Source organism: Nyctibius grandis, chromosome 11 (genome assembly GCF_013368605.1).
Source record: "Nyctibius grandis isolate bNycGra1 chromosome 11, bNycGra1.pri, whole genome shotgun sequence".
Lineage (NCBI taxonomy): Eukaryota > Metazoa > Chordata > Aves > Nyctibiiformes > Nyctibiidae > Nyctibius > Nyctibius grandis.
Window position 1 is genome coordinate 25,947,370 of NC_090668.1, and position 26,930 is coordinate 25,974,299.

The following is a 26,930-nucleotide window of genomic DNA, read 5'->3' on the forward strand; positions in this document are numbered from 1 at the left end:
AGGTTAGCTCACAACTGTGTGCATAGAGGTGTTTATCACAGCAGGAGGAGGTGCTCAGTGGACTCTATTTTGTCACAGGAATATGGAAGGGTGTAGTCTTCAGTTTCCTTGATCAAATGTGGTTACAAATGTGATTTTTAGTAACTTTTTCTCTTAGGTGATAATCAAACCTACACATGAGGAAGGAGGGATTGGTGTATGTGGCATGTATTTTAATCAAAACTCGGATTTGTGAGAGCTCTTTCTGGAGTAAAACTCAACTGTCTCTTGTCTCTTTTCAGACAGAAAAGCCCTGTTTGTTAATTTAATACCGAGGTGATGTAATCTTGTTTTTTTTTCTCTTAAAGCTTGGTAAAATGCGGCTAACTATACCATGTAGGGCCCTGACTTGTTCACACCTGCAGTGTTTTGACGCCACTCTGTATATTCAAATGAATGAGAAGAAACCAACTTGGGTTTGCCCTGTCTGTGACAAGAAAGCTCCCTATGAACATCTCATTATTGATGGGTAGGTAAAACTTGAATCAAAATGAAGGATGTACCTTACCCTTCCTGCTTACTGGTTTTGTGCTGTACAGAATACAGTGCTCTTGAAATCGTGGTTGTCTGGCTATGACCTGTTCTAAGTTACCATGTCGTTTAATTTCCCTGCTGTTGGTGAAGAACTACTAACCTGGCTGCCTCTTCATTCAGTATTCTGGAAGAATTGTGGTCATCAAACTGTTAAAGTTAATAATAACGAAAGATATTGCTTCCAATCCGAGGTAAATTTTGAGTTATCCTGCCAAAAGCAGTTGTTTTTTTAGTATTCCATAGTGTTGGATCCCTAGGTGAAAACAGCACACGTCCTTTTTTTTTTTAATGGAGCAACTGTACAAATCTGGCATCGTTGACAGCAGACCTGTGTGTTAGATCAAATAAATACTGCCACCCCCCACCAAATGCATGTACAATTTCACACTTGGGGAGTTGCTATATATAGGAAGCAACCTAGAGATGGATTCCCTGGTACTGCTTACCTGCAAAACATTAAAAAAAAAAAAAAAGCTAATATTGGTCTCCATGAAGAAATGCCAAGTATGTATTCCTGGGTTTGCATTTTAATTCCTTAGATAGGAACCTTCTTTCCAAAGTGTGATAAAGGAGGAGGACAAGTAGAGTTCCCTGCCAAGCATAAGAGATTATGCTCAAAGGATCACCTTAAAGGCCTTGCAAAACACTCTTGTGGAGACACTCCAGGCTTGCACAAGCTGCTTTGGATTCATGACCTCCAGATTTACAAGCCCTCTGCTTTGGATCAAAGAGCTGTGGGGTTCCTTGTTCTAGGTTTCAGCCTAAAACAGAAAAGACTAAGAGTGGTGTAATAATTACAGCAACGTATTGTCCTTATTTCTTCTTGTGTTGCCAGGTGTGGACGTTGGAGATTAGGCAATACAGTTGTAGCATCCCAGGGAGAAGGTTATTTCTAGAAAATGTTTCAATCTGGGAAAAAAGTGAACTTTCTCACTAGTTAAAGCTCTTTCCTACGCAGAACCACATGAATAGTCTTGGTCAAAAGCTGGAATTCCCACTGGGAGTGATGTGGTGCCAGGATCCTAAAAGTTTTAGGAGATGCAGCCAGGAGAAGAGGCTGCAAGTTTAGATTCCCATGCTGAGCTTTTGTTAGGAAGTTTTTGCTTAAAAGCTAAAAAGAGGTTTCAGGAAATACTAGTCCTTAAATACTCAGCTGTATGGACTCCTTCAAGATATGGGCATCCTCAGTTAAATATTGTCAAAGATAAATATGGGTAAGCAAGAGCTTATTTTTTTTTAATGTTAGTTCACATCATTTTGGGGAATGGAGAGTTCTGTGTCATGAGCTCTGCAGGATTCTACTCCTGGAGTTCTTTTAAGTGAATGTGCAGATTTTTTTTTTTAGATAATATTTTAAATTTTTCAATGACTCCTTTTTATCAAGGAAGCAGATGAGAGAAGGGTGGAACAATGAAAGCTTTTGGCTCTTTTTAAACATTAATTCAAACTTACACTGACTAATAAAGGTGTTGGAGAAAAAGGGGAGTTAAGCTCTTTTTGAGGACTGATATTAAATGGTTTTGATTGACAGGTTGTTCATGGAAATCCTGAAGTATTGTACAGACTGTGATGAAATTCAGTTTAAGGAGGATGGATCATGGGCTCCTATGAGATCGAAGAAGGAAGTGCAGGAGGTAACTGCGTCTTACAACGGAGTTGATGGTAAGTCATGTTTTGGGATGTATGGGCTGAATGTTGCACTGTTGAACTGTTAAGTACTGATGTTCCTTTAACTTTTCAAGATGCTCATTTTTGCATGTATGTCTGTAGCTTTTAATGATCATTTGTGAGAAAGATTACTTCAGTAGTACCTGTTTGGGGCTGATGGTACTTTTAAGTTATCAATGTTACGCAATTTTGTTGTCTTTTATTCTAAGTTGTAAGCTTTATTTATGAGGGCATATGATAAGCTGGGATGTTATGATGATTGGAGTGTTGTAATCTACAGCTTACAATGTTGACTTACTTTGTATAGGATGCATAAGCTCTTCCTTGGAACATCAGGTGTCTTCTCACCAACAGTCAAATAAAAATAAGAAAGTAGAAGTGATTGATTTAACCATTGATAGCTCATCAGATGAAGAGGAGGAGGAACCATCTGCAAAGAGAAGCTGTCCTTCCATATCTCCAGCATCACCGTTAAATAATAAGGGGTGAGAATAAAATATACAGCCAATGCAGAGAGTACATACTCACAATGGAGAGCAATAAAAAATTTCAAAGGAATTTGTGTCTAGAAAGTTCTGTATTTGGATTATATCCTGATTTAGTAGCTTATAGCAAATGGATTTGATCTCAGGTCACTTCTCAGGCTTGAGAAGATTGGAGTAACAACTTTGAGTTGTTAAGTGTGTGATATGATGCAGTTTTTCAGTGCATTTGTGAAAATGAGTATAAAATGGTGCAAAAGGTTGTGGCTCAGAAGTATGTTTTTTGCAAATCTGGAAATGTTTTTTTTTCCACAGAGAAATACAAAAGCAGCACATACAGAGAGAGAGAGAGAGCAATGAGAAACATGGGTGTGGTATGGGAGTGTGTGGGTTTTGCTGGTGGTTACTGCCGGTAGCGTAGTAATAAAGAGTGCCAGAATAACCTGATTACACCTAAGTAGCCAGGCTGTTAATTGCACCCTATTTACATAAACATGTAGGGATGAAAACTGAGGTGAAACCGAAGGGATCCTGTTGTTGCACTGATTACTATTACATAATATAAATGACTTGGTGATCACTTAAAACTCTTCAAAACCTTCTTGGCTGTCTTCCAGTGCTAATTACCTCGTGGGGCATATCTGTTGTGCTGTTATGCAGATTTGTACCTTTTTGGGGGGTTCAATACACCTTCAGGATTGTCCTGTCCTGGCTTAGGAGTATTTGTAATGTATTTACAGCAGGGATCCCAGCACTGTTTATAGTGAGAGTCATCAGTTCCTGCTGTTTGAGACTGAGCTTTCCTTTGCTTTTAATTCTGCTAGATGTCAGCTGTTTGGGCTGCAGTCTGGCTTGGACTGAATTAACTTTTCTGATAAAATGTCATTGTGAGAAGAAAGCTTGGGGAGCACGTGATGCTCATGTCTCGTTCCTCCCCCTCATCCCTTTCCAATCCCTACAAGACTCATTGAGGTGCTGCAGCATCTTGATGCTTCCTAGTGAAGCTTTGAAATTTAGTAGGGGTGTTGTTGCGCGCCTGTCACAAAGTTCAGAACGTGTATTGAGAGGTTGGCTTTGTGTTAAATTTGAAAACAGGCATACCTGGCATGGGACAGCAATAGGAATCTTCAAATGCTGTTCTTTTAGCATGAAAGCCAAGACTATATTTTACGCTTGTAACAAGCCATTGTTTCTTCCAGCATTTTAAATTTACCCCATCAAGCATCTCCTGTGTCAAGAACACCAAGCCTTCCTGCTGTTGACACCAGCTACATCAATACATCACTTATCCAAGACTACAGGCACCCATTCCATATGACACCTATGCCTTATGACTTGCAAGGTGAGCTTCTGACTGTAGCTGTAAGCACAGCTCTCCAAGCAATAACAACTATTCTAAAAGACTTAAACATGCAGTCATCTGACAATCCAGTAGTGCAAAATATTACAGAATCACAGAATCACAGAATGTTAGGGATTGGAAGGGGCCTCGAAAGATCATCTAGTCCAATCCCCTGCCAGAGCAGGATTACCTAGATCATGTCACACAGGAACGTGTCCAGGCAGGTTTTGAATGTCTCCAGAGAAGGAGACTCCACACCCTCTCTGGGCAGCCTGTGCCAGTGTTCAGTTGCCCTCACTGTAAAGAAGTTTTTCCTCATATTTATGTGGAACCTCCTGTGTTCCAGCTTGCACCCATTGCCTCTTGTCCTGTCCATGGATGTCACTGAGAAGAGCCTGGCTCCATCCTCATGATAAACATTAATGAGGTCACCCCTCAGTCTCCTCTTCTCTAAGCTAAAGAGACCCAGCTCCCTCAGCCTCTCCTCATAAGGGAGATGTTCCACCCCCTTCATCATCTTCGTGGCTCTGCGCTGGACTCTCTCTAGCAGTTCCCTGTCCTTCTTGAACTGAGGGGCCCAGAACTGGACACAATATTCCAGATGCGGCCTCACCAGGGCAGAGTAGAGGGGGAGGAGAACCTCTCTTGACCTACTTAACCACACCCCTTCTAACACGCCATGGGCCTTCTTGGCCACAAGGGCCCATTGCTGGCTCATGGTCATCCTGCTGTCCACTAGGACCCCCAGGTCCCTTTCCCCTACGCTGCTTTCCAACAGTTTCCTCTGTGAATTTTGTATTCACAAATATGAATGTCCTCTGTGAATTTTGCATTCACAGAGGATGAGATGGTCTTTAAAAAAAAGTAGGTTAATATCTTAAGGTTTTAAAGGGTTGATGTTTTGCAAGCTCCAGCAGTGAAGAGAACCTGAAGTGTCATCAGTATTACGCTGGTTTTATTTCAAATAAATGGTGGGAATATGGGGAGGTGCTTGTTTGTTTTGAGAAGCTTAATTTTTTTCTTTGGCTCTTCACAGGTTTAGATTTCTTCCCTTTCCTGTCAGGAGACAATCAGGTGAGTCAAGGAAAATCAAGTTGTATGGCATATTCTCTTTTCTGAGAAGGACTTGCTGGCATGGATGTGTAGGCGAGGAAGGAGTGGGTGTATGATGTGGTGTAAGTGCAGGCAGGCTGCAGCTTTATTTTACCCACATAGAGACTGTGACCAAACATAAGCATCGTCTAAATACTGGTGTAGGATAAGGCATAACAAAAGATAAACACTTCAGTTTCCAAGGGTTAAGCTCAGTCAGCCACTGTGGTATTGTGGAATGACCCTCGGCCGTGGCTGAAGGTCCACCAGCCACCTCCTTACTTTTTCAGACCTGAGGTCTGACTTTGGCCATCTGACAGTGCTGGGCCCCACCGCTGGGACTCCTGACAGTCCTTTACCCAATTCGAAGAGTCAGGGGCAGCTCTCTGTTTTGTCTGAGGCTGTGTGCCTGCTCATACCATGTTTGCCACCTTTCTGGAAGTGCTTACTGAAATGGGCTAGGTTGGTGCTGGCTCCTCCAGTTTTGGAAGCTAATCAGGAGCTCAAAAGGAGTGTGGGTTGGCAAGTCCTCCCACTTGATCGCTTTTCCTCTTGTGCCTCCAAGAAAAGAAGGGGGCTGGGGTGGTTCCCCTGCCCTTTGTGCCTTCATGTCTGTTCTGCAGTCTCAAGTAGGAGAATTGCACTAATGTAGAGGGATACTTTCATACATAATCAAGACCAGAGCCTGCGCTGTAGAATTTGGTTTCAGAAAAGCTATCTTGATACTGAGTAAAACATAGATATGAGAATTACTCTGAAACAAGTAGTGTGGAAGCGTGATGCTGCACTGATATGGCATAATTATACCAGTGCATAAATTTCAGGGAACGAGGCTGAGTAGCCTGCGTGGATGTTTCATCATAGTGGAAAGAAATATCAAGAGCAAAATTACTCTACGGAGAGATTGTATTTGAAATCTGATTCTTGATAGCTGGAGTTCTTGCCTCTCAGCAGCTAACCATCAGAGTATAACGTGAGGCAGCCCTTGCTGCCATCTAATGGGACTAAGCGTGCTATTTCTAAATGCATTTTTCACACAAGTATGCTTTCCTCCACCAGCAGTGATTAGCACATAGTTTCACCAGCTCTGGTTGGTCTGTGACTTTTGAGCGGAGCAAAATGTTTCTTTGAATTTTGGGGAATTTTCCCACGAAGGAATTTTTGAAGAGGTAAAAGAGTGCTGCTTCTTACCGTTTCTTACTGGTTTGGGTGTCTTGTGATACTCTTGCCTTTCTAGTGTTTGCTCTTACTAATACTAGTATTTCCAATTTCTTTTGGCTTCAGAAATCAGGGGCTGCAGAGGTAAAAGTTCACTGCATCGGTCCACTTACCTTACAGCAAGGTTGAGTAGACGAGCTGGTGTGAAATCCAGGAGCTGTCAGAGCTTTAGCTTACAAATGCCTTCTTTTGTGCTGGTCTGAATCAAAACTCTGGTGTCTGAAATGTAACGTGCAAATGTTGTTTTTCCCCCCCCAGCATTACAACACATCCCTTCTTGCCGCGGCAGCTGCGGCCGTTTCCGCGTCAGATGATCAAGAACTCTTACACTCTCGTTTTTTCCCATACACTTCATCTCAGATGTTTCTCGATCAGCTAAATGCAGGAGGAAGCAGTTCTCTGCCAGCCACAAATGGTAGCAATAGTGGCAGTAACAGCAGTCTTGTTTCCTCCAACAGCCTGCGAGAGAATCATGGTCATCCAGTTGCAAGTAGGAGCAGCACGGACACGGCGTCTATCTTTGGTATCATACCAGACATTATTTCATTGGACTGATTTTTGGAGTGAATGAACTCGTCAGAGGAAATCTTTGTGCTTGGTTTTACTTTATGTTAGAAACATAGACAAGTTTTTTTCCTTTTTTAGGGAAAAAAATTTATGTGTACAGAGAACAAAAGTATATTTTCAGTTTTACTTTTGTATATAAACCTAAGATGGCCTCACTGGTAAAAATAAGAAAAAAAAACAAAACAAAACAAAAAAATTAAGAAAAACAAGGCGCTTCAGTTCATTTTTATGGATGCTGAAGATTTTACACCTGTGCATTTGTCATGTGAATTACTTTTTTTTTTTTTTTCCCCATAGTTTGGACACAAATGGCATTATTTTCTTCACAGTACCATAAACAGGAAAGGAGATGAACTTTTAAAGTTCAAACTTGAGAGGGTTTTTTTCTCCTCTTGGAGACATTTACCTGTGGTGGAATCTAATTCTCCCTTCCCATATTTAGTACAGATTTTATTATGCTTAAAGCAGAATAAACCCTACCCAAACTGTTCCACAGCATCCCCTCTGTTTGCAGGACGTAGCCTTTCAGGAGTGGGTTTGGTTTTTTGGTTTTGTTTTTTTTTTTGTCATTTCTGGTTCTACATGACCCTCTATTGAGACAATTTTTTTTTAATTCCATGCTTTAATCAAGCATGTTGCAAGCTCATTAGTGCACCAATTATTCTTGAGGGCCAGACTCGATAAAATCTCAGGCTGAGGATTTACTCGACTGTGCTTATGTGGGACAAGACACAGAATTTTTTGTAGAATCTAGCCCCAAATAAAAGCGTTAACACATTGGACTGTAGGGTTTTGTTTCTAAGAACTTACTATGAAATCCTTTTAAAATACCGTAAGATCCTAATCAGCAAAATATTAAGCATGTGTCAGTTTTAAATTTGTGGAACTGCTTGTGCTTCAAAGTTAGCCATGCGTGTATAAACGGCCTGTTGAATTGCGGCCTACGTGTTCTGTCTGGAGAAACCTACTTTTAGCTGCAGTAGATCAAATTTCTGCTTAAAAGTGAACTTGTCAACACAAAAAAGAAGAAAATACAAATACCTACACATTATTGCATGGTTTGTGCAGCTGATAATGGTCTTGATACGCTGTCTTCTGAGTTCACATTCATCAAAATTCATCTTAAATGTTCAATGTGAGTCTCTTAAACCAACAACCAACCCAACGAAAAAGCCCCACGCTGTAGCCCATGCACTCAGATTATTGCTACCTATTGAAGTCTCTTAGGGTAGTGGGTTTCAAAATTCAGTTTTCTCTTTTTGGCCTTGTAATTATTTTGATTTCCCTGATTTTCAGTACACTTCTGTTGAACTTGGAGAACTTTGAGCCATACTTACTTCCTGGTTTCTTTTTCTTGGTTTTTTTTTTTTTTTGGAAGTTGTGCATGAGATAGGAAAATCTTTTTTTTTTTAGAATTGATGGGTCATTTGAGCTGATCTGTTCTTATTAAAGAGTGAAATGTGTAAATAGCTGGAATGCAGTTTTTCAGGAGATTCTTTAAAGTAAGAGAAGGGGGGAGGGAAGGAAGTGATTCTCTTGTGTCCCAAAGTCCATGTCAGAGAGAGTAAATATTTCCTCTGGTGTGAAAAATATTTTTATAACTGGTTGAAAGTGCAGGTAACAAGTTTATCAGGAAAAGAGATTTAAGGAATACTAAAATTAGCAGATTCGTGTCGGATTTTTTAATGTCCAAAACTGTTGATTGCAGCTAGTTGCTTTGAGCGTTGACAAGGGCCACCTTTTGCCTATGAAGTTGTCTCAAAATCTTGCATTGATTAAAAAAGAAAAAAAAAAAGAAAAAAAAATGGAAAAAGAAAAAAAAAATCTTTACTCCAAGTAGCATTAGGTATTGCTGTATGATCAGTCGTATGGTTATTTGAAAGGTTCACATTATGTGGCATCAAAATCGTTTTTAGTGTTTTTACAGCATCCCTCTGCCACTAAATAGTTGACTTGAATTTTGAAAACAAATGTTTGTGTTTATATGTATATGTGTGTGTATATATGTATTTATAGATCCGTGTGTGTGAGTTAAAAGTGAGTTAAATAGTTTTTCCCATGCATGTGTATTTCATACATATCTGGCTGATATATATATTTCACCATACACCAATTTTATAATTTATTAAATGTCAGTTAAAAAAAAATAAATAAAAGGATAGAAAATGGGAAATACTTATTTTTTAAGCTCAGTCTGATTTTGAAGTGATTAAACCTACATTAGGAATATATCTCATACATTTTAGTCATGAATACTAACCTGGTAACTTCAGAGCATATGCTTTGCTGTAAGACCGTTTGTAAATCCGGAGTACGACCGCTGTCGGTGTAACTGGGAGCGTGCGTGTCCGCAGCTTCTGGAACACCTGAGAGGAGTTGGGGAGAGCTTGTGGCTGTTTTACCGACGATTGTGGCAACGTTTCCATTGACTGTGTTGTTAATGATGACCTGAAGAGCATCTTATGTCACTTTTGACGCTGGTATTAAAATCTTGTTAATTCACATATAAAATTAAACGTGGCAAGTGCGTGGTGACGCAGAATCTGGCATCTTTATGCCTGTCTTTGCTTTTGGAAAGTGAGGTCAGCTGATGACGTCTTCCATTTCCTCACGAGTCACCCTGAAGGGGGGGAAGGCTGTTCAGTTCACCGTGGTCATTTTTTAACCTCATTGCTCTACAAAGAAGGGACAGAAATGTTCTGAAGTCCTCCTTTGTGGTGTTAACCCCGTCTGCTTTGTGACTATTCCTGTTTCATGCTAGGGTGTTCTTTATAGTTGATAATTCTCTGTGCCTCTGACCACAGTTAACATTGCTTGGTAGAAGTCTCAGTCTGAGTTCTCGACGAATTCCCTGCAAACATCACTCCAAAACTCAGTCTCTGTTAGTTCGCATGTTACCAAAGACGCAGCCAAGGAACCCAGGGAGCTGCTCCGCTCGCTGCAGGTTGGAGAGCTTCTGGGAACCTTGGGCTAGTGGTCTTTGTCCTTGAGTTCTTCCACTGGAGGAGCGTGTACGTGTGTCTGTGTTCACACAGTGCTCCGCGCGTGTACACGCAGACACACGGATACGAGTACGTAGCTGTGTAGGGTGGAAGTGGCTTTGAATTGCTCGTTGAGGGCATTACCGATGCATCCTTCAGAAGAAGGAAAACCAGGCTAAACTATAACCTACGCCACGCGTTAACAGCTTGGTAGCACTTCCATAAGGATAGACGTGACGGCAACTCCAGGCATCCCCTTCCTCTCCACGGCAAGGATTCAACACGCCTTTCAAGGACGGGATGACCGATAGATTTTCAGTGGACTCGGACCCAACGCGGAGCTAAGGACTGTGAGGAGAACGTTTTGAAGATTAATTCTTTGTTGCAGTTTAACATTTCAGGATTTTAAGCACATTTTAAATAGAAATGATTTTGTTCTGTCAGTGTAACTTTTTTTTCTTTTTTTTTTTTTAACAGAGCTTAGATTTCTAACAAGGGAAAATTGCTGGTGGTCCCCGAAAGTGCTGCTGTTAATTGTTTTAATTAACAAAGGGAAAAATGTATATAAGCAGAATATTAAAATTACCATTAATTCCATGAATTTAAATCTGTCATTCATTGCCTTAAAACTTTCTCTTAGTTTCCATACGGCATGCCAAACCAGTAAATGGCTTTTAAAAATGTATAGTAGACCAATGTCAGTTTGTATAAAAGTACCAAGTGAAAATATTTATTATATGCATTGGAAAAAAAAAAATGGTTTACCTATTGAATGTTACCTGTTTATGTAGAAATCTTTAGATGTAATAAAAAGCATTCAGTTACGTTGTGTTTCCTGGGGGAAAATAAAAGGGGAGGGGAGGGAGGAGGGTGTTTTCTGTGAACTCAGGGTTGCAAAGGTCCCTTTAGAACAGGAATACTTTGCTTCTGAGTGTTTTGTGGCGTGGAGTGTCTCACACTTCTCTCTCCAGGCTCTGACAATGCTGCTTTGTTCTGGGAGTGTGTGTGAAGCGCGGGTGCTTTTTGCTGGCTCTTTCTTTGGGTAATGTTTACCCACCCAGAGAGGGTAGTAACGCCTGTTACCATACAGATGCGTTCTGGAGTAATCCAAAGTGATTTTGAGCTGATCAGTCCTCATGACATACAAGCTTTTATATTGTCTGCAGCTGAAAGGATTTGTTAATCAACTGTTCTGGTCAATAGGGAAGAATTAAGCTGTGTGTTGGATCATTTGTAATTTGGCTATTGATGCATATTGGAAACAAATGCTTCCGAATGAACTCCTTGTTTCATAAGCTAATTGCACTCACACTGAGGGTTTTGCTTGCCCCCGTCGCTGGTGCTTCTGGAGCAGAGGTCTGGAGCAGCTCCGGCGGGCAGAAGGCGAACTCCACGCCGTGGGTGACCTCCAAAAGGCACCGGTGGGCCAAGGCTCAGTGTCAAGGTAGGTCGGGATTTTGTCCCAACGTTGAGATTAACTGTGAACAGTGGGAAGAGAGTTACGAGGGAAATTCTATCTTCTGCTCTTAGTTGGAACCTGTTCTTGGTTTTTCTAGTGAATATTATCGCTGTTTTCACTGTATGCTGTTTTTCTGAAGTGTTGTCTGAGTGCTGAGCTGCTTGTAACTCTGATTTTTTAGAGAAACAAGGTTTTCTGTTTTATTTTCTCTCCGTAAGGAAGAGCCAATACAAGAATTGAGGGATATGGTAGACAGGCACGATGTAGTTTGTCAGTTTTACGTTGAGCAAAGTTCATTTCCCCTTGAGGTGTGACCCTTTGCTGTTCTGAGGGCCTTTGGTTAGTATCTTGGTGTGTCAGGATCAGAGTCTGAGCTTACTGGGCCAGTCTGGGACTGCTGTCTTGTGAGAACCACAGGGGTGAGGCTGGGCACAAAACTGCCACTTGTCTGGAAGATACGTCCTGGATCTGCTTCCATTTCTTGTGTAGATTCAGCATGTCGTATAATCTTTTGTGCTTTTTTACCCCCATGTAATAATATTCCGTGAGAATAATCCCTACCTTACCCTTATAGAGACAATGTTAATGATTTGGAAGGGTTAAGATTGGCTCATGCTTCATTTTTCCAGTTTATAACCAAGTTTACTCTAGGCACAGCCTACTAAGGCTGCCAAGATAGAGGTGGAGTAAGATCAACAGCCATTGTTCTGGGTCACACTGGTTTAAATCAGTCTGAAGTCATGAGAGATGGGCTGGTATTTTCCTGTTGTAGAGAAGCAGGGTTTTCATGGCCCCTGTTTTTCTCTAGGACTGTGTTCTGGGCAGCTGGCCCAGAACGTGGCGACAGATACATGTACCACGCACAGCGTTTTCAGTGCGTTGCCTCAGAATGCAGGGGCAGCTTAACTGCCCGGGGACCTGACGTTGCGTGGTACTGCACCTTAAATAACGTGCCAGAAGTACAACAACACAGAGATCTTGTACGCTGGAGGAGTGAAAGATGAGGAGGAACGAGACCGTGATCATAGACCATTCCTGTGCTTGGAGACTGGGAGTTGTCCTCTGCAGCTGGTGAGCATCTGCTTGGGAGTTACATTATCAGATCATACCATGGATCCGAGCAATACCGGGGAGCTGTGCGTGGTTACACTAATTTACCACCATCCTGACATCGTTTCTTCTCAGCAAGGGTCATTAGCCATTGGAAGGGGCTGCCCAGGGAGGTGGTGGAGTCACCATCTCTGGAGGGGTTTAAGAAAAGCCTGGACATGGCCCTTAGTGCCCTGGTCTAGTTGACATGGTGGTGTCAGGGCAACGGTTGGACTCGATGAGCCCAGAGGGCTCTTCCAACCTCATTGATTCTGTGATCATGAAGCTTCACGGGGAACATCTTTGTACACAAAGAACCATGTCTGGGCTCGGGTGTGTAGAAACAGCAAATGGTTAGGGGTGATGCTGACTTCTTGGACCGCAGTCACTCTGAGACCTTCACTACAAGTTATCATTTATGCCACAATCTGTAGACTTAAATGTGTTTTTTAAATGAGTTGTTTTTTTGAAGCATGACACCAGTTACACAAGGGAATGTTGCATTCGGTTTATTTAAATAACAGCTCACATTTTGTGACAGCGTTTCTCCAGAAATGGGGTGGGAACCTGTGTTAAGTGTAAGCACTCTCATGAAGGCAAAAATAACAATTTTTAAAGGCAAATGATGATTCCCGAGTCCAAGTAGTAACTAGGAAAAAGTGAAGTCAAAAAGATTTCGGGTCCTGCTCTTATCAAATCTCTTGTTTTGGATTTCAGTAGTCGACGGTAGGAAGACAAATGGTCCGGATAAATTCTTCATATTTTATTGTTCCATTTGGTCCAACTTTGGCTTCTTTTAGCAGGTCATCAACTGAAAGAAAAAGAAAATATAAATTTGAGTGGCATATATTAGGGATGTTGTGATCTTCCAAAGAAGAGCAACGCAAGATTTGGGTTCTCAAGTCATTTTTATTAGGAGTAATAACTGTTGGGATGAGCTGGAGGTGCCATCCTCATTGTAGTTTTAAACTAGCGTCAGTTAGCCCTTTGATTTTGATTTCAATGTCTGATTTTCTGGAGCAGAGATGTCCATCTCTTTGAGTTCCACATGGAAAAGATTAACAAATTTAGTCCAAATCAGCTTTGAATTGCTCTTGGTAGGAGTAGCTCATTTGGTTTGAATAGCGTGTGAACAGGGTGGTGGCTGGATGCTGTGCAAGGGGATGGGGCAGGTGGTCTGTTGGGTTGCAGACCTGCATTTGTTGTGTGATATTTTGTTAGCAGGACACCTTCTAGGCGTTTAGAGCCTGTTGATAGACCATTGAAACAGATGGATTGGGAGGTGGTGGAGTCACCATCTCTGGAGGGGTTTAAGAAAAGCCTGGACATGGCACTTAGTGCCCTGGTCTAGTTGCCATGGTGGTGTCAGGGCAATGGTTGGACTCGATGATCCCAGAGGGCTCTTCCAACCTCATTGATTCTGGGATTATACGTGACCATGTGCTGATTACAAGTCCTCCATAATCTCATGCCCGTGTGGGCTGGAGTTGCCTGGCCAGAGCCTGGCAGGTCTCCATGAACCTGTTTGCCCTCTCTGCTGTTTATACTGGGTGGGATGCTGTTCTCCCCAGTCTGCAGACAGGTATGGGTGTGTGTAGGGGTAAGCACAGCCCCGTGGAAGCTGCTGCCAGGAGGATCTGGGTGCAGCGTGGGGTAAATGAGGGGCTGTTGTGAGAACTGCTGGTACTGTAAGGTAAGTAACAGTTTGTTCTTTCCAGGAGATCTAATCCTCCTTTCAAAAAGAATACCTCGATGGTAATCGAATGCTTCTAAGGACATAAATTTAAAAAATAATTAATTCTTCCCAGAACATTTAAAAATAACACAGGAGAAAAATGTGTCAGTTCTCATTTGGTAAGAGTACGTTAAATTAAAATGAAGTGAAGGCTTTTCTGGAGTGACTGTAAATGAAGGTATGTAAATGAACAGTCGCAGACGCTAATGACATGGAGTCTGGTCCAGCATCAAGTATCTGTAGCAGCTCGGCAAGCTGGAGTTCAGTGTCGAGCCAAAGGGGGAATTTCTGGTTGAGAAGCAGCGTCTCTCCCTGCGTTAGGATCCATAGTGCCTCGTTACGAGCTGTGAGTAGATGCGCAGCCTGTACACCAAAGTCATGGGGGATCCTCCTGCACCTCCCAGATCTTTATAGAACAGTGGTCCTTGCTTTAATTAGAGTTAATATCTCCGTATCTTCACTGTTCAGCTCTCCTAATAGCTCTGAAAGTGTTTTCAGACGTAAATACCTGCACAAACTACTATTCCAGTTAAACAATTGAAGAAAATGCAAGATGTGCCTTGGTGGTGTGTCACTGGTGAAGCTGGTGATGGCCACTGGACTGACCGACCTTGCTCTGATTAAATCCTACTTTAACATTAGAAAGGACATTTCTACCCTCAAGGAGGCTGATGGGATCTGTGCAAACCCTGTAACCCTCGTAAAACCCACTCCTTGGCTGGATCAAACCGTTGATGGGTTTTTCTACTTGCTCTCTGATGAAGATGGAGCATTAATTTGAAGGCTCCATGAGCCTTCCCACCAGCCTGAGCTGGCGAAAAGCTGGAGAAGTGGGGAATGCATTAAAAAAGTTTATATGCATAGATAAAAATCAGCTGTCTGAAAGGTTTTGATCATTTTCAGCTTCCTGGGTATTCCCTCCTATTGTGCCCCTTGGAGGCAAATTTCTGACAAACAGGATAGGTTTTTTTTTTCTTTTCAAAAGTATCTTAATTAAAAAGTCCCCCTTTCCCTTCCAAATTGCGCTGACCATGGAGCTCTGCTCCCAGAGTGACTACAGAGGAAAATCAGGAAGGAAAGAAGATGGGGAGCATTCGATACGTCTTTGAATTGCGAAATACCTTCTTCCTCAGAAAGCTTTTCTCCTAGTCTTGTAAGTTTGGCTCTCAGCTCTGAAACGGTGATAATGCCCCTCTTCTCCCTGTCGATCATGGACAGGGCCGTCAGGATTTCCCTCTCGGGTTCCTCTTGCTTCATCTGCCTGTACATTATGTTCAGGAAAGTGGAGAAATCCAGCTCTGCGTTTCTGTCTGGAAAAAATAAGAGTAGGTTCTTGAGGAGTGTCTCGGTTTTGTAGTCTGGATCCAGACCTAAGCATCCCCCTCTCCCCCCCAGTTCCCCTGCCTGGGGCATGTTTTCCCTTTTCCTTGGCTCTGGTGGAGCCACCATCCCTGGGGGGAGTTAAAAGCCGTGTAGATGTGCTGCTGAGGGACATGGTTTGGTGGTGACCTTGGCAGTGCTGGGTTAATGGTTGGACTTGATGATCTTAAAGGTCCTTTCCAACCAAAACCAGGCTTTCTCCTGGCCCAAAAACCCTTCTATAGCTTTGCTAGACTTGTGCTCTGAAACCTTGTATCCAGAATTTTTAATCCAGCCTATTTTATCTCATGATTCTTCCTTGGTCTTTGTGCTGTGCTTTGAATTTATTTATACATCCCTGCAGATGGGTATCTTTCTGTGCTTCTCTACTTGTGCTGGTTGGACTGGGCAGTTTCCCAGCCTCAAAATCCATAATCACAGACTGGTGTGGGTTGGGAGGGACCTTAAAGATCATCTAGTTCCAACCCCCTGCCACGGGCAGGGACACCTTCCACCAGACCAGGCTTTGGTGACTGCTCTGGGTTACCTGGGGCTGTTTCACCTGAGAGCAAATATTATCTCCTGGGCTCCAGGCAGCCTCCGTGTCCTTGCGTGTCCTCTCCTAACCACAGAGAAGTTGCATTTCTCCAACCTTAACGCAGCGTGTGTTATTCCCGTGCACTTTGCTCACCGATCTTGTGCAAGTGCAGGTGTCTCTGCACCTCTGCCGGCGTCGGGCTGGCTCCCAGGCACCGCATCACTGCCAGCAGGTCGGAGCCTTTTATCTTGCCTTTTTGTTTCTTGTCGTACAGGGAAAAACATTCCTTGAACTCTAATTAAAAACCAAAGCTCTGTTATGCCACGTGAGGTTACATTGATCTAGCGGTGACGTTGCTTCTCCCGTTGCCTGCTGGGGGGGTTCCAGCGGGGATAGTGTGTCTGGTTCGGGGTGTCTCCTTTCAGGGAAGGTGATGGATGGGGAGGAGGACCCTGGGTAAAGTGCCAAGGGCAATTAAAATCCATAGCTGAGCTAATTGGGGTCCTTCAGCCTAATGAAGCAAGTCTGAAAGTGGAGCCAGGCTTCCAAAGATGTAGGATACTGTTAAAAAGTGCTTTTCTCTGCCTTGGTGGTGGGGAGGAGAGGATGCTAAAGGGATGAGCCTTGAGGAGCGGTGGGGGACGGAGGGTGGTTTGGTCCCTGCGTGGTCTGTGCAGGGTCTGGCACTTGCTGGGTTTTAATAAGAGACGAAAGAGCTGATAATGTCGCGTGTGACAGCCCGAGCGCTGCGGCTGCGTGGGTCTGGGCGAGGAGGGCTCTGCCGCTGGCCCTCCGCAGCGTCTCCCCGCTCCCCTTCCCCCTCGAGCTTTGAGGTTCTCCAATAAAGAACTGAGGGTTGTGGCTGACCCAGATCCGGCTGCTGCCTCTCGTCCCCCTGCCCGCGCGGTGCCAGGCTCCGAGGCTGGCGGGGAGCTGTGCTGCCCGCAGGGAAATAACAACCAGCCTGGTTTGGTGCCATCACCCTCCACCCCTTCCTCATCCTCCCTGTCCCCAGACCCTATCGCAGGCGGCAGCGTGGGGTGCCAGGGCTCCGTGGGTGCTGGGTGCCCCGGGGGTGCCGTGGCCTCCCCTGCCCCTGCAGCCGTCCTGAGCCCAAGGGCGCTGAGGATTAACAGATTTGCAATAATACTCTTATTTCAGCTTTCTCCTGCCATTCTCGTAGCAAACCCTTCCTCATTCCAGGGGTCCCCTTTCCCAGGGAGAGCCCCGCTGCCTCACAACCACAATTTGTACCTCCTGCACCTTCTCCTGCCCTCCTCTTCCTCCTTCACCTTCGCTCCCATCGCACACGAAGCCTTGCCAGGCTCTGGTGCTGCAAATGGGCACCTGGGATTGCTCCTGGTCCCTGCTAGCTCCGCTGGGGCTGTTTGTGGGGCTGGCAGGTCGCTGGCTGACTTCTGCCAGCCTCGTGCTGCTGTGGGGAAATCGGGGAGATTTCTCTGGTTTCAGAGCGAGCAGAGCTGGGAGAAGGGCGAGCGAGGGAGCACAAGCCCAGACCGAGACCCTTTTGGGGGAAATGCGATTAGCTATAAAGTTATTACGCTGATCTTGCTAATTTAAAACCAAAACCAAACTGTACGTACCATTAATCTGATCCTGGGACAGAAATTTTGCCTGTAGCATGAAGGGGGGAAGGAGAAGGAGAGAAAAAACAAAACAGCTTTAAAATCTGGATGAGGGGGAGCAGGGGTGAGCAGTTTGTATCAGCCAAAACACTTCACTCACCATTATTTTGGGGGCCCTCCGTGGGTTTTACGCTGCCCGGCGGGATCGGAGGTGGCTGCTGCTGCTTTTCTGTTTGATTAAGGGCTAAAGTCCGCCCGCCCGGGGTGGAGTGTGGCTGGGCTGTAATAAATACCCTGCTGCTATGGCTACGAGACCTGATCCCAGCCGGGGCCGGGACCTGCTTGCCAGCACAGCTCCTGCGCCATGGGGAGAGGGGCTCCGGATGGGACCCCGAGTAGCGAGTGGGGCGAGAGCTTCCCTCGGCCGGGGTTTAAGGGTGTTTGGGCTCGGGCTGGATGGGGATGAGCTGGTTGAGCAGAAAAGGTTTGATAATCTCTGATAGCTGCACACCTGAGCTGCGGGGAGACAAATCCAGCCTTGGTGATAGGCGCTAAGGGTGCGAGGGGATTTATGGCTTCACAGTTCTCTGCTGGAGGGGGTTTGCGGGTGGGCAGGAGTTAATTCAGGCTTTGCACGTCCTGGCTGAGCTCGGAGCGGGGTGTTGGGCATCGCTGTGCCCTGCCCGTGGGTTTGCAGGGGAAGGGGGGTTAGATGTGCCCGCTGCAAACACGGAGGAGCTGGGACATTGCCGACAGGCTGAGAGGAGAAGGGATTTTTGAGATGGTTTGAAAAGCTCCCCATTGTCTGAGTTTTTATTTATTAGCACTTATTTAGCTAATATGCTTGGGAGCAAACAGGCTCCAGGAACTGCCAAGTCTTGTGGCAGCCCTTGGCAGGGACTCGCAGGGGGATGCTGAGGGCGAGGGAGGGGTTTACACCCGGGTGCTGTGGGCTGGCCCAGGCAAACAGCAGTGCTGGCTCAAGTCTTCTGCTCCCCCAAGCGCTGTGCTGCTGCCACGCCGTTGGCTTTGAGGCCATGGAAAAGCCAGGCTGGGGTGGAGACCCAGACCCGAGAGCAAAATATTTAGTGGCCGCAGTGACCACTATAGCACGGACCCTTCCCCTGCCCTGTTAGTGACACGTTCAGGGTCCTTAAGTCTCGTGGGATAAAGGTTTTCCCTTCAAAAACCAGAGCTGATTCAGGAACTGAGACTCACTCAGTTTTTACCTGATGTTTTTTTTTCAGTATGTTTCGCCAGTGACTTTTTTTCTTCTACCACTTGGATTCTGTCACACAGGGCTCCAGTACGAGTTTTATCATAGAATCACAGCAGGGTTTGGGTTGGGAGGGACCTTAAAGCTCACCCAGTCCCAACCCCCTGCCACGGGCAGGGACACCTTCCACCAGACCAGGTTGCTCCCAGCCCCATCCAACCTGCCCTTGAACACTGCCAGGGAGGGGGCAGCCACAGCTTCTCTGGGCAACCTGGGCCAGGGTCTCACCACCCTCACAGCAAAGAATTTCTTCCTCAGATCTCATCTCAATCTCCCCTCTTTCAGTTTAAAACCGTCCCCCCTCGTCCTGTCACTCCATGCCCTTGTAAAAAGCCCCTCTCCAGCTTTCCTGTAGCCCCTTCAGGCACTGGAAGGTGCTAGAAGGTCTCCCCGGAGCCTTCTCTTCTCCAGGCTGAACAGCCCCAGCTCTCCCAGCCTGTCTCCAGAGCAGAGGGGCTCCAGCCCTCGGAGCATCTCCGTGGCCTCCTCTGGACTCGCTCCACCAGCTCCGTGTCCTTCTCATGTTGGGGCCCCAGTTTATAGACATAAATCCCTGCACCGCGTTGTGCAGTTGTGGGAGCTGAGCAGTGCAAAGCCAGGCAGCCCGGCCATGACCCTGGCTTTAACATGTTAAGTTGCAAAGACTTTTTCCCTTCTCTTCAAATCCCCCCTCCCTCGCTCAGTCTAGTGAACATACGATACATCTCACAGCTAATGTTGGTCAGGAATTTATTTGAAATACATCTACATTAGAAAAACTAGATTTTTTTTTTTCTTTTTTCAAATCACTCTAAAATATCAAAACTTATAAACTTTCCTTTGCCGCATGGAGGTTGTTCATGTGCAGGGTGTAAAACGCCCACGGCTCGGGGATGTAGATCACGCCAGGGTACTTCTTCCTGAGAATTTTGTCATTCCACAGCCACGCCACCCAAAGAGCAATGAGGAGCAGCGTTATGATGAAGGAGTAGAAGAGAAAAAGGCCGTTGCTGTCCAGGACGAGTCCTTTGCGTTGCTGGTGCATCACTAAAGCCATCATGGCAAAGAAAGTGAAAATGTAGAGGATGAAGATCTGACCCTCTGTCACCAGGTACCTACGAAGCAAAAACACCCGTCAGTGCCCCCCAGGTGCTGCCAGCCCTACCTGGGGGAACCATCTCCCCCCTCTCCCTGCTCTGCATCCGCACAAACGAAGCTGGGCTGCTTTTTGCTGCCAGCTTTTAAGCTGTGATTTGTTTTCACGTTTCTTATCAGGAAGTGGTGGGGTCACCATCCCTGGAGGGATTTAAAAGCCGTGTAGATGTGGTGCTGAGGGACATGGGTTAGTGGTGGGCTTGGCAGTGCTGGGTTAAGGGTTGGACTTGATGAGCTTAAAGGTTCTTTCCAACCAAAACAATTCTATAATTCTGTGATTCTATGACTTTAACAACTGAGCTATGGGCTTCATGAAGAGAACATGTAAAGAAGTGTGTGCCCAGTGGGATTTGAAAGGTGCCGGGCTCAGTTTGTGAACAGGGTGCTTGAATGCAAAGCAAAGCCAGACTCTGGCTCTGACCCATGATGTTCTGCTCATTTAATCCAAAAATCCACTGCTCCCCCTGTGCTGTGTCTGGCAGGGGCCAGTCCTGAACGGGTGTTAGCAGGAGGAAGAAGGAATCACACTCCCTGGCTCTTAAATCACCAGCGCACGAACCGCAGAGGCTCACGCTGATATAGTTAAACAAGTGCAATGGGGTCACTGGGAACTGACCAAATCATCCTGATGATTTTGACTATCAAAAATTAATTTACTGTATAAAAACAGTCTCAGCAGGGGGCAAAGCCACGGGCAAGAGAGAACATCATCTCTGACGATGAATGAAAAGTTGTTTGGCTGCCATCAGGGAAACCGTTTGGGAAGATGAGGCTAATGAAAATGGGAAATAAATAAGACCTCTCTCAAAAGGCTATTTGGAGCCGCAGGGTGACACGAGGAGGCAGCATCCGAGCTGGCGCAGGCGGCCTGAGCTCCGTGTGGGATCCCTGGACACCCGGTGAGAGCGTCCTCATTGCCACCAACAACCTGAGAGCGGGTGGATGCGCTGCTGGCACTGGGTGACCATTGAAACAGAGGGATTGGGAGGTGGTGGAGTCACCATCTCTGGAGGGGTTTAAGAAAAGCCTGGACATGGCACTTAGTGCCCTGGTCTAGTTGCCATGGTGGTGTCAGGGCAATGGTTGGACTTGATGAGCCCAGAGGGCTCTTCCAACCTGATTGATTCTGTGATTTTCCAGACCTGCAGAGCAGAAGCTGCAGCAAGTCCTGCCCTGGGGAACACAGACAGGAGCCACTCACCAGTAATAAAGGCTGCTGGGCCCCATCAGCAGCAAGGCAGCCGCTGGCATCCTGCTCTCCTCTGCAACAGGGGTGAAGCAGCCGGTGAAATATATGAAGAGTATCAGGAAAAAAGGGATGTACCTGGAAACAGAAACAACACACTGTGGGGTCCCGCAGTGCTGGTCAGGGCATCGTCAACTCTCTGCCAGCGTCACAGCTCTTGCTACGAGATAGCCTGCATCATTAGGAGGGCTGGCAATGCCTGGGGCAGGGCTATGGTATGTCCTGGCTCCAGCAGATAACGAGACTTTGGGGGCTCTCGCAGGAAAAACCCAAGTTTGCTGCTTAGGTCAAACATCAGGCTTAAGTGCTCGATTGAGCGATGGCATTTGTTACACTCCCAGGCTCTGAGAGGCTGTTTAAGGGTGTTGGGTTGTGTTGAAAGCTGAACCGCAGGAAAGCAGGACGTGGACCAGGATTTCAGCAACCTAACAGAGCCCTTTTTTATTTAAAAGACAGGGATTTGCTTGCTTCATAGTGCTCAAGGACCAGCAAAGAAACTGGGAAAGCCTCATGGGGGAGAGATTTCCCTCTGCTCTGAGCAATCTCGGGATTATCTGGCAGCAGATAAAGGGCCAGACAGTCCTTTGTGGGGTCCTTTGTGGGGTCCTTTGTGGGGTCCTTTGTGGGGTCCTTTGTGGGGTCCTTTGTGGGGTCTCTGGCGCAGGCAGAGCAGCAGGACACGGGACATGTCTGCAGCGCCGGGTGCTGCTCACACCCGTGGGACCTGCCGCAGCCTGTGGGCACTACCAGCATCACCTGCCCCGGGCCAGCAAGTGCAGCCAGGCTGGATGAAGCGTGCTGCCCAGAAATAGCCCCAAGACAGAGACAAAACCAGAGGGAACGGACTCTTTTCCAAGGCAGAGGCTCACTGTGACCACACCGGCGACAAGCACATTATCCCCAGCCAGGTCTCATCAGCTGCGTTTCATTCTCTTACATATTCAGCTACGACCAGATCAGATCTGCCCACCCTTGTATTACATCCTGAGGCCACCAGATAGCCTGGAAATCACTTACCACATCGAATGACCTAAATATTCATCGTAGTAGTACAGCAGCTCAAAGGAATCAATCTGCAATGCAACGAAAACAGATTTAAAAGGGCAGAGGGAACAGGATGCTATTAAATAAGAACAAGCAATTAATATATATTTTTTTAAAGTGCTGGTATAAAACCCAGCCTCTTTACCAGCGTCTCTGGCTTCAGGTTCTTGATGATGGGATTCTCTCTTACAGACAGATGGTGCTGGTAGCCACTGAAAATCAGGCGATGGTTTACGGAGTCTCCGACCAGGTGGATGCTGGCTCCCATGACGAACGTGATGATGCTGACGTAGACCATTGATCTCGGTAAGGTCTTGGGGGATCTCTCGATGAGCTGAAAACACAGAGACGTGTTAAACAGCAAAGAGGTACCAGCAGAGATGAGCAACAAGTTCTGCCCTCTCCGACTTGATGGTGCTTTGCAAAAATCACCTAAACCCAAGCAGGGGCTTGCAGAAACCTATGTGGCTTTCAGGTTTGAGCACACACTTTATCCCTGTTTGCAACAACAAAACCACGTCTTTTGCCCTAGTTAAACCTTTTTGCAAAGCAGCACCCTTAACCTGAGCCAACGCTTAGACCGAATCAGTGATCCAGCGCTTCTCATAGAGTACTCAGAGCAGTTTCTTCACCAGATGTGATCAAAAGCGAGTAATGAGAAACAAAAAAAGGCAGCTGCTTTCTGCAGCGCCGGTGCTGCGCGGGTCTGGCAGGCTGGCTGTGCCCTCCAGCGGCGCCAGAGTCTCCAGCAGCACCCCAGCTGCTTCACTGCCCTGCCTGGGACACGCTTGCTCCTTTATAATTCTCCGCTGGATGGTTTTCAAAGGGCTCTTTTTGAACTCTCTGGTGTTCTTCCAAATGGAATCGGACTCACCTCTCTCTGTATTTGCTAATAGAGAGGATGCTGCAAGAGGAGAACAGGAGGCTCAGAGGTGACCTTAGTGCAGTCTACAACTACCTGAAGGGAGGTTGTAGCAGAGTGGGAGTCGGCCTCTTCTCCCAGGCAACCAGCGACAGGACAAGAGGACACAGCCTCAAGCTTGGCCAGGGGAGGGTCAGGTTGGACAGTAGGAAGCATTTCTTCTCAGCAAGGGTCATTAGCCATTGGAAGGGGCTGCCCAGGGAGGTGGTGGAGTCACCATCTCTGGAGGGGTTTAAGAAAAGACTGGACATGGCCCTTAGTGCCATGGTCTAGTTGCCATGGTGGTGTCAGGGGAATGGTTGGACTCGATGAGCCCAGAGGGCTCTTCCAACGTGATTGATTCTGTGATTTAAACCCGTATCCAGAAATATCTAATAACCAGCAAAACCAGTTGAGGCAACCTTTTGAACACCAGCTGTAGTGATGGGCTCTCCCTGGACCATCCCTTGGTCTGCTTAGGATTGGGCAGAGGCAGGCACGGGAGGCTGGCAGGGAGCCCAGGGTTACTCGGAGCCTGGGGTGAGCTCCTGCAAGCCTGGCTGGGGACAAGGAGCAGGAGCTTCTCTCCAGAATGGAGCTTCCCGCTCAGCTTGCAAAGCAGGTAAGACCTCAAAAGGCATAAATCCCAGCTCAAACGATTCAGGCGTTGGAGGGGATGCCAAGGTGGCCTCGGGAAGTGTGGGTCAGGGGGATGCATCAGCCCAGCCCCAGGATCAGCCGGGGCCACCTTCGCCTCCCTGCTGCCAAATCAGCTTTGCAGCCCTTCATGAACGCTGAAAAGCTCCTTATTTGTATTTAATTTTGAGGCTTAACTTTCCCTCTCGCCGTAACTCCTGTATGAACGTCAGAGGGGATGAGGAGAGCAAAAGGTCCAGGAAAGCTCTCATCTGATGGAGAAGGACGGTGGGACACGTCCTTTGAGGGGACACGGGGCAACAGAAATGCGCCCTGAATAACAAAGGGGTTTTTTTCTGTGGACCAACCCTTCCTGCTGTGCTGCCAGGGAAGTCCAAGACAGCAAATTTCAACCTGAGGAGTACCCAGCCTGCAGCAATCGGCTGTGTCAGACGGGTCAGATGGAGCTTCAGAGCTTTCACATCCCCCAAAGGAGCAGATCCTGAATAGTCCTTTTTGGCCACACTGGCATTTAAAAATCTCCCAGACTCGGGAGAGAGAGAAGCTTTACATCTTAGGACATAATTCAGTTTCTAGCTAATGAAGGTTGAAATATATTTATAATTGCTTTCTCATATCTTCTGGCTGCTAAGTATTTAATATAAGAAGATTTCTAAAGATAAGACAGTCTTTAACCTCATAAATGGTTTACACAATCCAGTGACTGGCAGCTGAAGCAAGATAAATTCAAGCTAAAGATACAATTCTAATGGCGAAAAGCAAGTGTAATTAAGCTCTGAACAATTCAGAAAATCTGCTGCAGTCCCAGCTGTCTCATAAGGTCTCTTAAGTCACGGATGGATGTTGTCTTAAAAATAGGCTTTGGCTCAGCCAGGGAGAAGGGCTCCGACTCCTCCTGAATCCGGAGTTCCCGGGGGAAGCGATTTGCTTTGTATATGCAGGAAACTGAGCTGGATTAAGATGGTCACTGCCTTGCTCTGTAAAAGGTGGCATCACAAATTCTTTCTGGAGCAGCAACCCTCTCCCTAGAGCTGGCTCACTCGCAGGAGTTTGTGAATAACCAACATTTGTTCAACAAGTTCCTAACAAACTCTTCACCTTTACAAAGCTGTATCCTCTGCTCTGTTTTTACAACTGGTAATATTAACAGAAGTGTCACGCCTGCCCCCTCCAGGTTTACCTTTAGCAGAAGAAATGGCGTGATAACGTTGTAAGCCATGTGGAAATAATCTCCAGCACTTGGTTTGTTTAGAGGAAACCACTCCAAAGGCAGGATTATCTGAGCAAGGGGGGAAAAAAAGCACATTAGTATATCCTCACCACTGAGGAATGGCCACTTCTGCCCTGCACTATGTGGAAAGCAGGAGTCCCAGGCTCTGGAGATACAGGCAAGGGACAGGCAAGAGCAGTAGGAACCTCTCCAGGCAACTTTTGTTATGAAAACATAAAGTTGTGGGACAGATGACATGGAACCAGTTTCCCAGATCCCTTCCTCGTGACTGGAGCAACATGCTTGGTACCACTCACACCAGTACAGCGCAGCGGTCCTCGTCTCCAGGACAGCTCCTCAAGGGTGTCCCTTTGGTGTAGAACACAGCCCCTAGGTCTCCAGGGAACCACCACGGCTCTGTCCCCCTGGCCTCCACCCTAAATAAGTTGATTGCAAGCAAAGCAGCGGGCCTGCCTCTGCCACACTCACCATCGCAATGGGACGCCCAAAGTCCAGCACCCAGTTCTGCAGCGTGAAGTAGAACCACAGATCAAAATGAAATGGGGAGGTCTTGAAGGTGTCCTCGTTCTTGACTGCTCCATGCCTAGAGATGACAGAAGTGATAGTGTCAGCCTTAAGTCACACAACAGGTTTCCGAGGAGGCAGGGACCAGACTCCAGGTCTGCATCCCCACCCAAAGCCTGCGCTTCTCTGGCTGCCGGCGTGTCTCTGGGCTTTGGGATCTGTGGGATAACACCAAAGTTGAGAGGCCAAAGAGAGGAGGAGGCAGTACACAAAGGCAAAGCGTTGTTAAAACTGGCTCATCCCCGTAAGAAGACTCTTCCTGGCCGAGAAGTGAGCGCAAAAGCAGGATGAAAAGCTTAAGTGCTGAATTAAGTGCAACTATTTTTAACTTTTGCATGACAAAGCAAAATTCAGCTCCCGTGGGCACTTCTGCTGAATGCTAAAACTGCATCGGTGGCTGGTGGTACTTGAGCACAGGGATGCTCTGGGCGCACTGTCACCTTCATCTTCCACTCTGAAGATCCTCCTCCTCTAAGGCTGGATCCAACCCTGTGAAATCTTTCTATCAAACAACCCTCCAGCATCACCGGACCTTCACCTCCCTACGGGAAAAGTGGATGAATCGCTCCCCCGTGGTGCTGAGACCACACCGACGTCAGCCGGATCAGCCACGAGTTTGCACGATGGTCCGAACCCGATGGATGGAGGAAGAGGGTGGTGGTACCCTGGCCAAGCTGGGGTGCCCTGGATGAGCCGGGAGAGCTGCGGCTGTCAAACCCCGGAGCAGCTGGGGTCACCCAGGTGAGCCAGGGTGCCCCGGACAAACCGGGGAACCCTACGTGGGGCTGGGGGACCCCGACCCTCCGGGATACCCTGGGCAACCGCAGCGCCCTGGGTGGGCTGGTGGTACCCGGGATGGGGCACGGAGTGAGCCGGGGGGGGGCTGGATGGGGACCCCAGGGAACGGGGGAAGGGGGTTCCCGTGCCCGCCCCCCCGGCCCTGCGCTCACCTGCCCGGGTAGAGCGGCCCGGCGGGCTGGGGGGAGCCCGGGGCCGCCGCCGGGAACGGCCGCCGCCGCGCCGCGCCCTGCATGAGCCCGCCCGGCCCCGGCCCGGCGCTCCCGGCCCCGCTCGGCCCCGCACGGCTCCGCCCGGGCCCCGCCTCGGCGCCGGGGGACGAGCGGCGGCTGCGCGGCCGGTGGCCCCGGGACCGCCCCGGCCGGGGGGGGAACCGCGGGGCTGGGTCAG

At 46.9% G+C, this 26,930-nt stretch overlaps 3 protein-coding genes across 4 annotated transcripts in view; 1 reads left to right on the forward strand and 2 right to left on the reverse strand.

The window, feature by feature from the left end:
* The window catches only part of PIAS1 (protein inhibitor of activated STAT 1), a 64,789-nt gene extending 54,090 nt beyond the window's left edge, over nt 1-10,699 (forward strand). Inside the window, exons 9-14 of the mRNA XM_068410119.1 lie at nt 348-508; nt 2,105-2,235; nt 2,549-2,726; nt 3,923-4,065; nt 5,102-5,139; nt 6,834-10,699. Coding sequence (XP_068266220.1) covers nt 348-508; nt 2,105-2,235; nt 2,549-2,726; nt 3,923-4,065; nt 5,102-5,139; nt 6,834-6,869 — 687 coding nt within the window. The 3' untranslated portion in view covers nt 6,870-10,699. The remainder of the gene's footprint in view (nt 1-347; nt 509-2,104; nt 2,236-2,548; nt 2,727-3,922; nt 4,066-5,101; nt 5,140-6,833) is intronic.
* Nucleotides 10,700-12,964: 2,265 nt separating this feature from the next.
* Nucleotides 12,965-17,933, reverse strand: CALML4 (calmodulin like 4). 2 transcript variants are annotated; one of them, XM_068410769.1, is made up of 5 exons: nt 17,850-17,933; nt 17,708-17,738; nt 16,257-16,397; nt 15,328-15,516; nt 12,965-13,282 (listed from the first exon to the last, which is right to left on the reverse strand). In XM_068410769.1, exons 1-5 carry the CDS (start codon nt 17,850-17,852, stop codon nt 13,185-13,187), a joined length of 462 nt encoding a protein of 153 aa, XP_068266870.1. In that variant the 5' UTR covers nt 17,853-17,933; the 3' UTR covers nt 12,965-13,184. The 2 variants fall into 2 exon arrangements, with proteins under 2 accessions (XP_068266870.1, XP_068266871.1); XM_068410770.1 differs by lacking the exon at nt 16,257-16,397.
* Nucleotides 17,934-19,680: 1,747 nt separating this feature from the next.
* On the reverse strand, nt 19,681-26,782 carry CLN6 (CLN6 transmembrane ER protein). Its single transcript, XM_068410474.1, has 7 exons — nt 26,693-26,782; nt 25,647-25,761; nt 25,128-25,226; nt 22,535-22,723; nt 22,363-22,418; nt 21,301-21,423; nt 19,681-20,059 (listed from the first exon to the last, which is right to left on the reverse strand). The coding sequence occupies exons 1-7, from the start codon at nt 26,773-26,775 to the stop codon at nt 19,771-19,773; spliced, it is 954 nt and encodes a 317-aa protein (XP_068266575.1). The 5' UTR covers nt 26,776-26,782; the 3' UTR covers nt 19,681-19,770.
* Nucleotides 26,783-26,930: the final 148 nt, after the last annotated feature.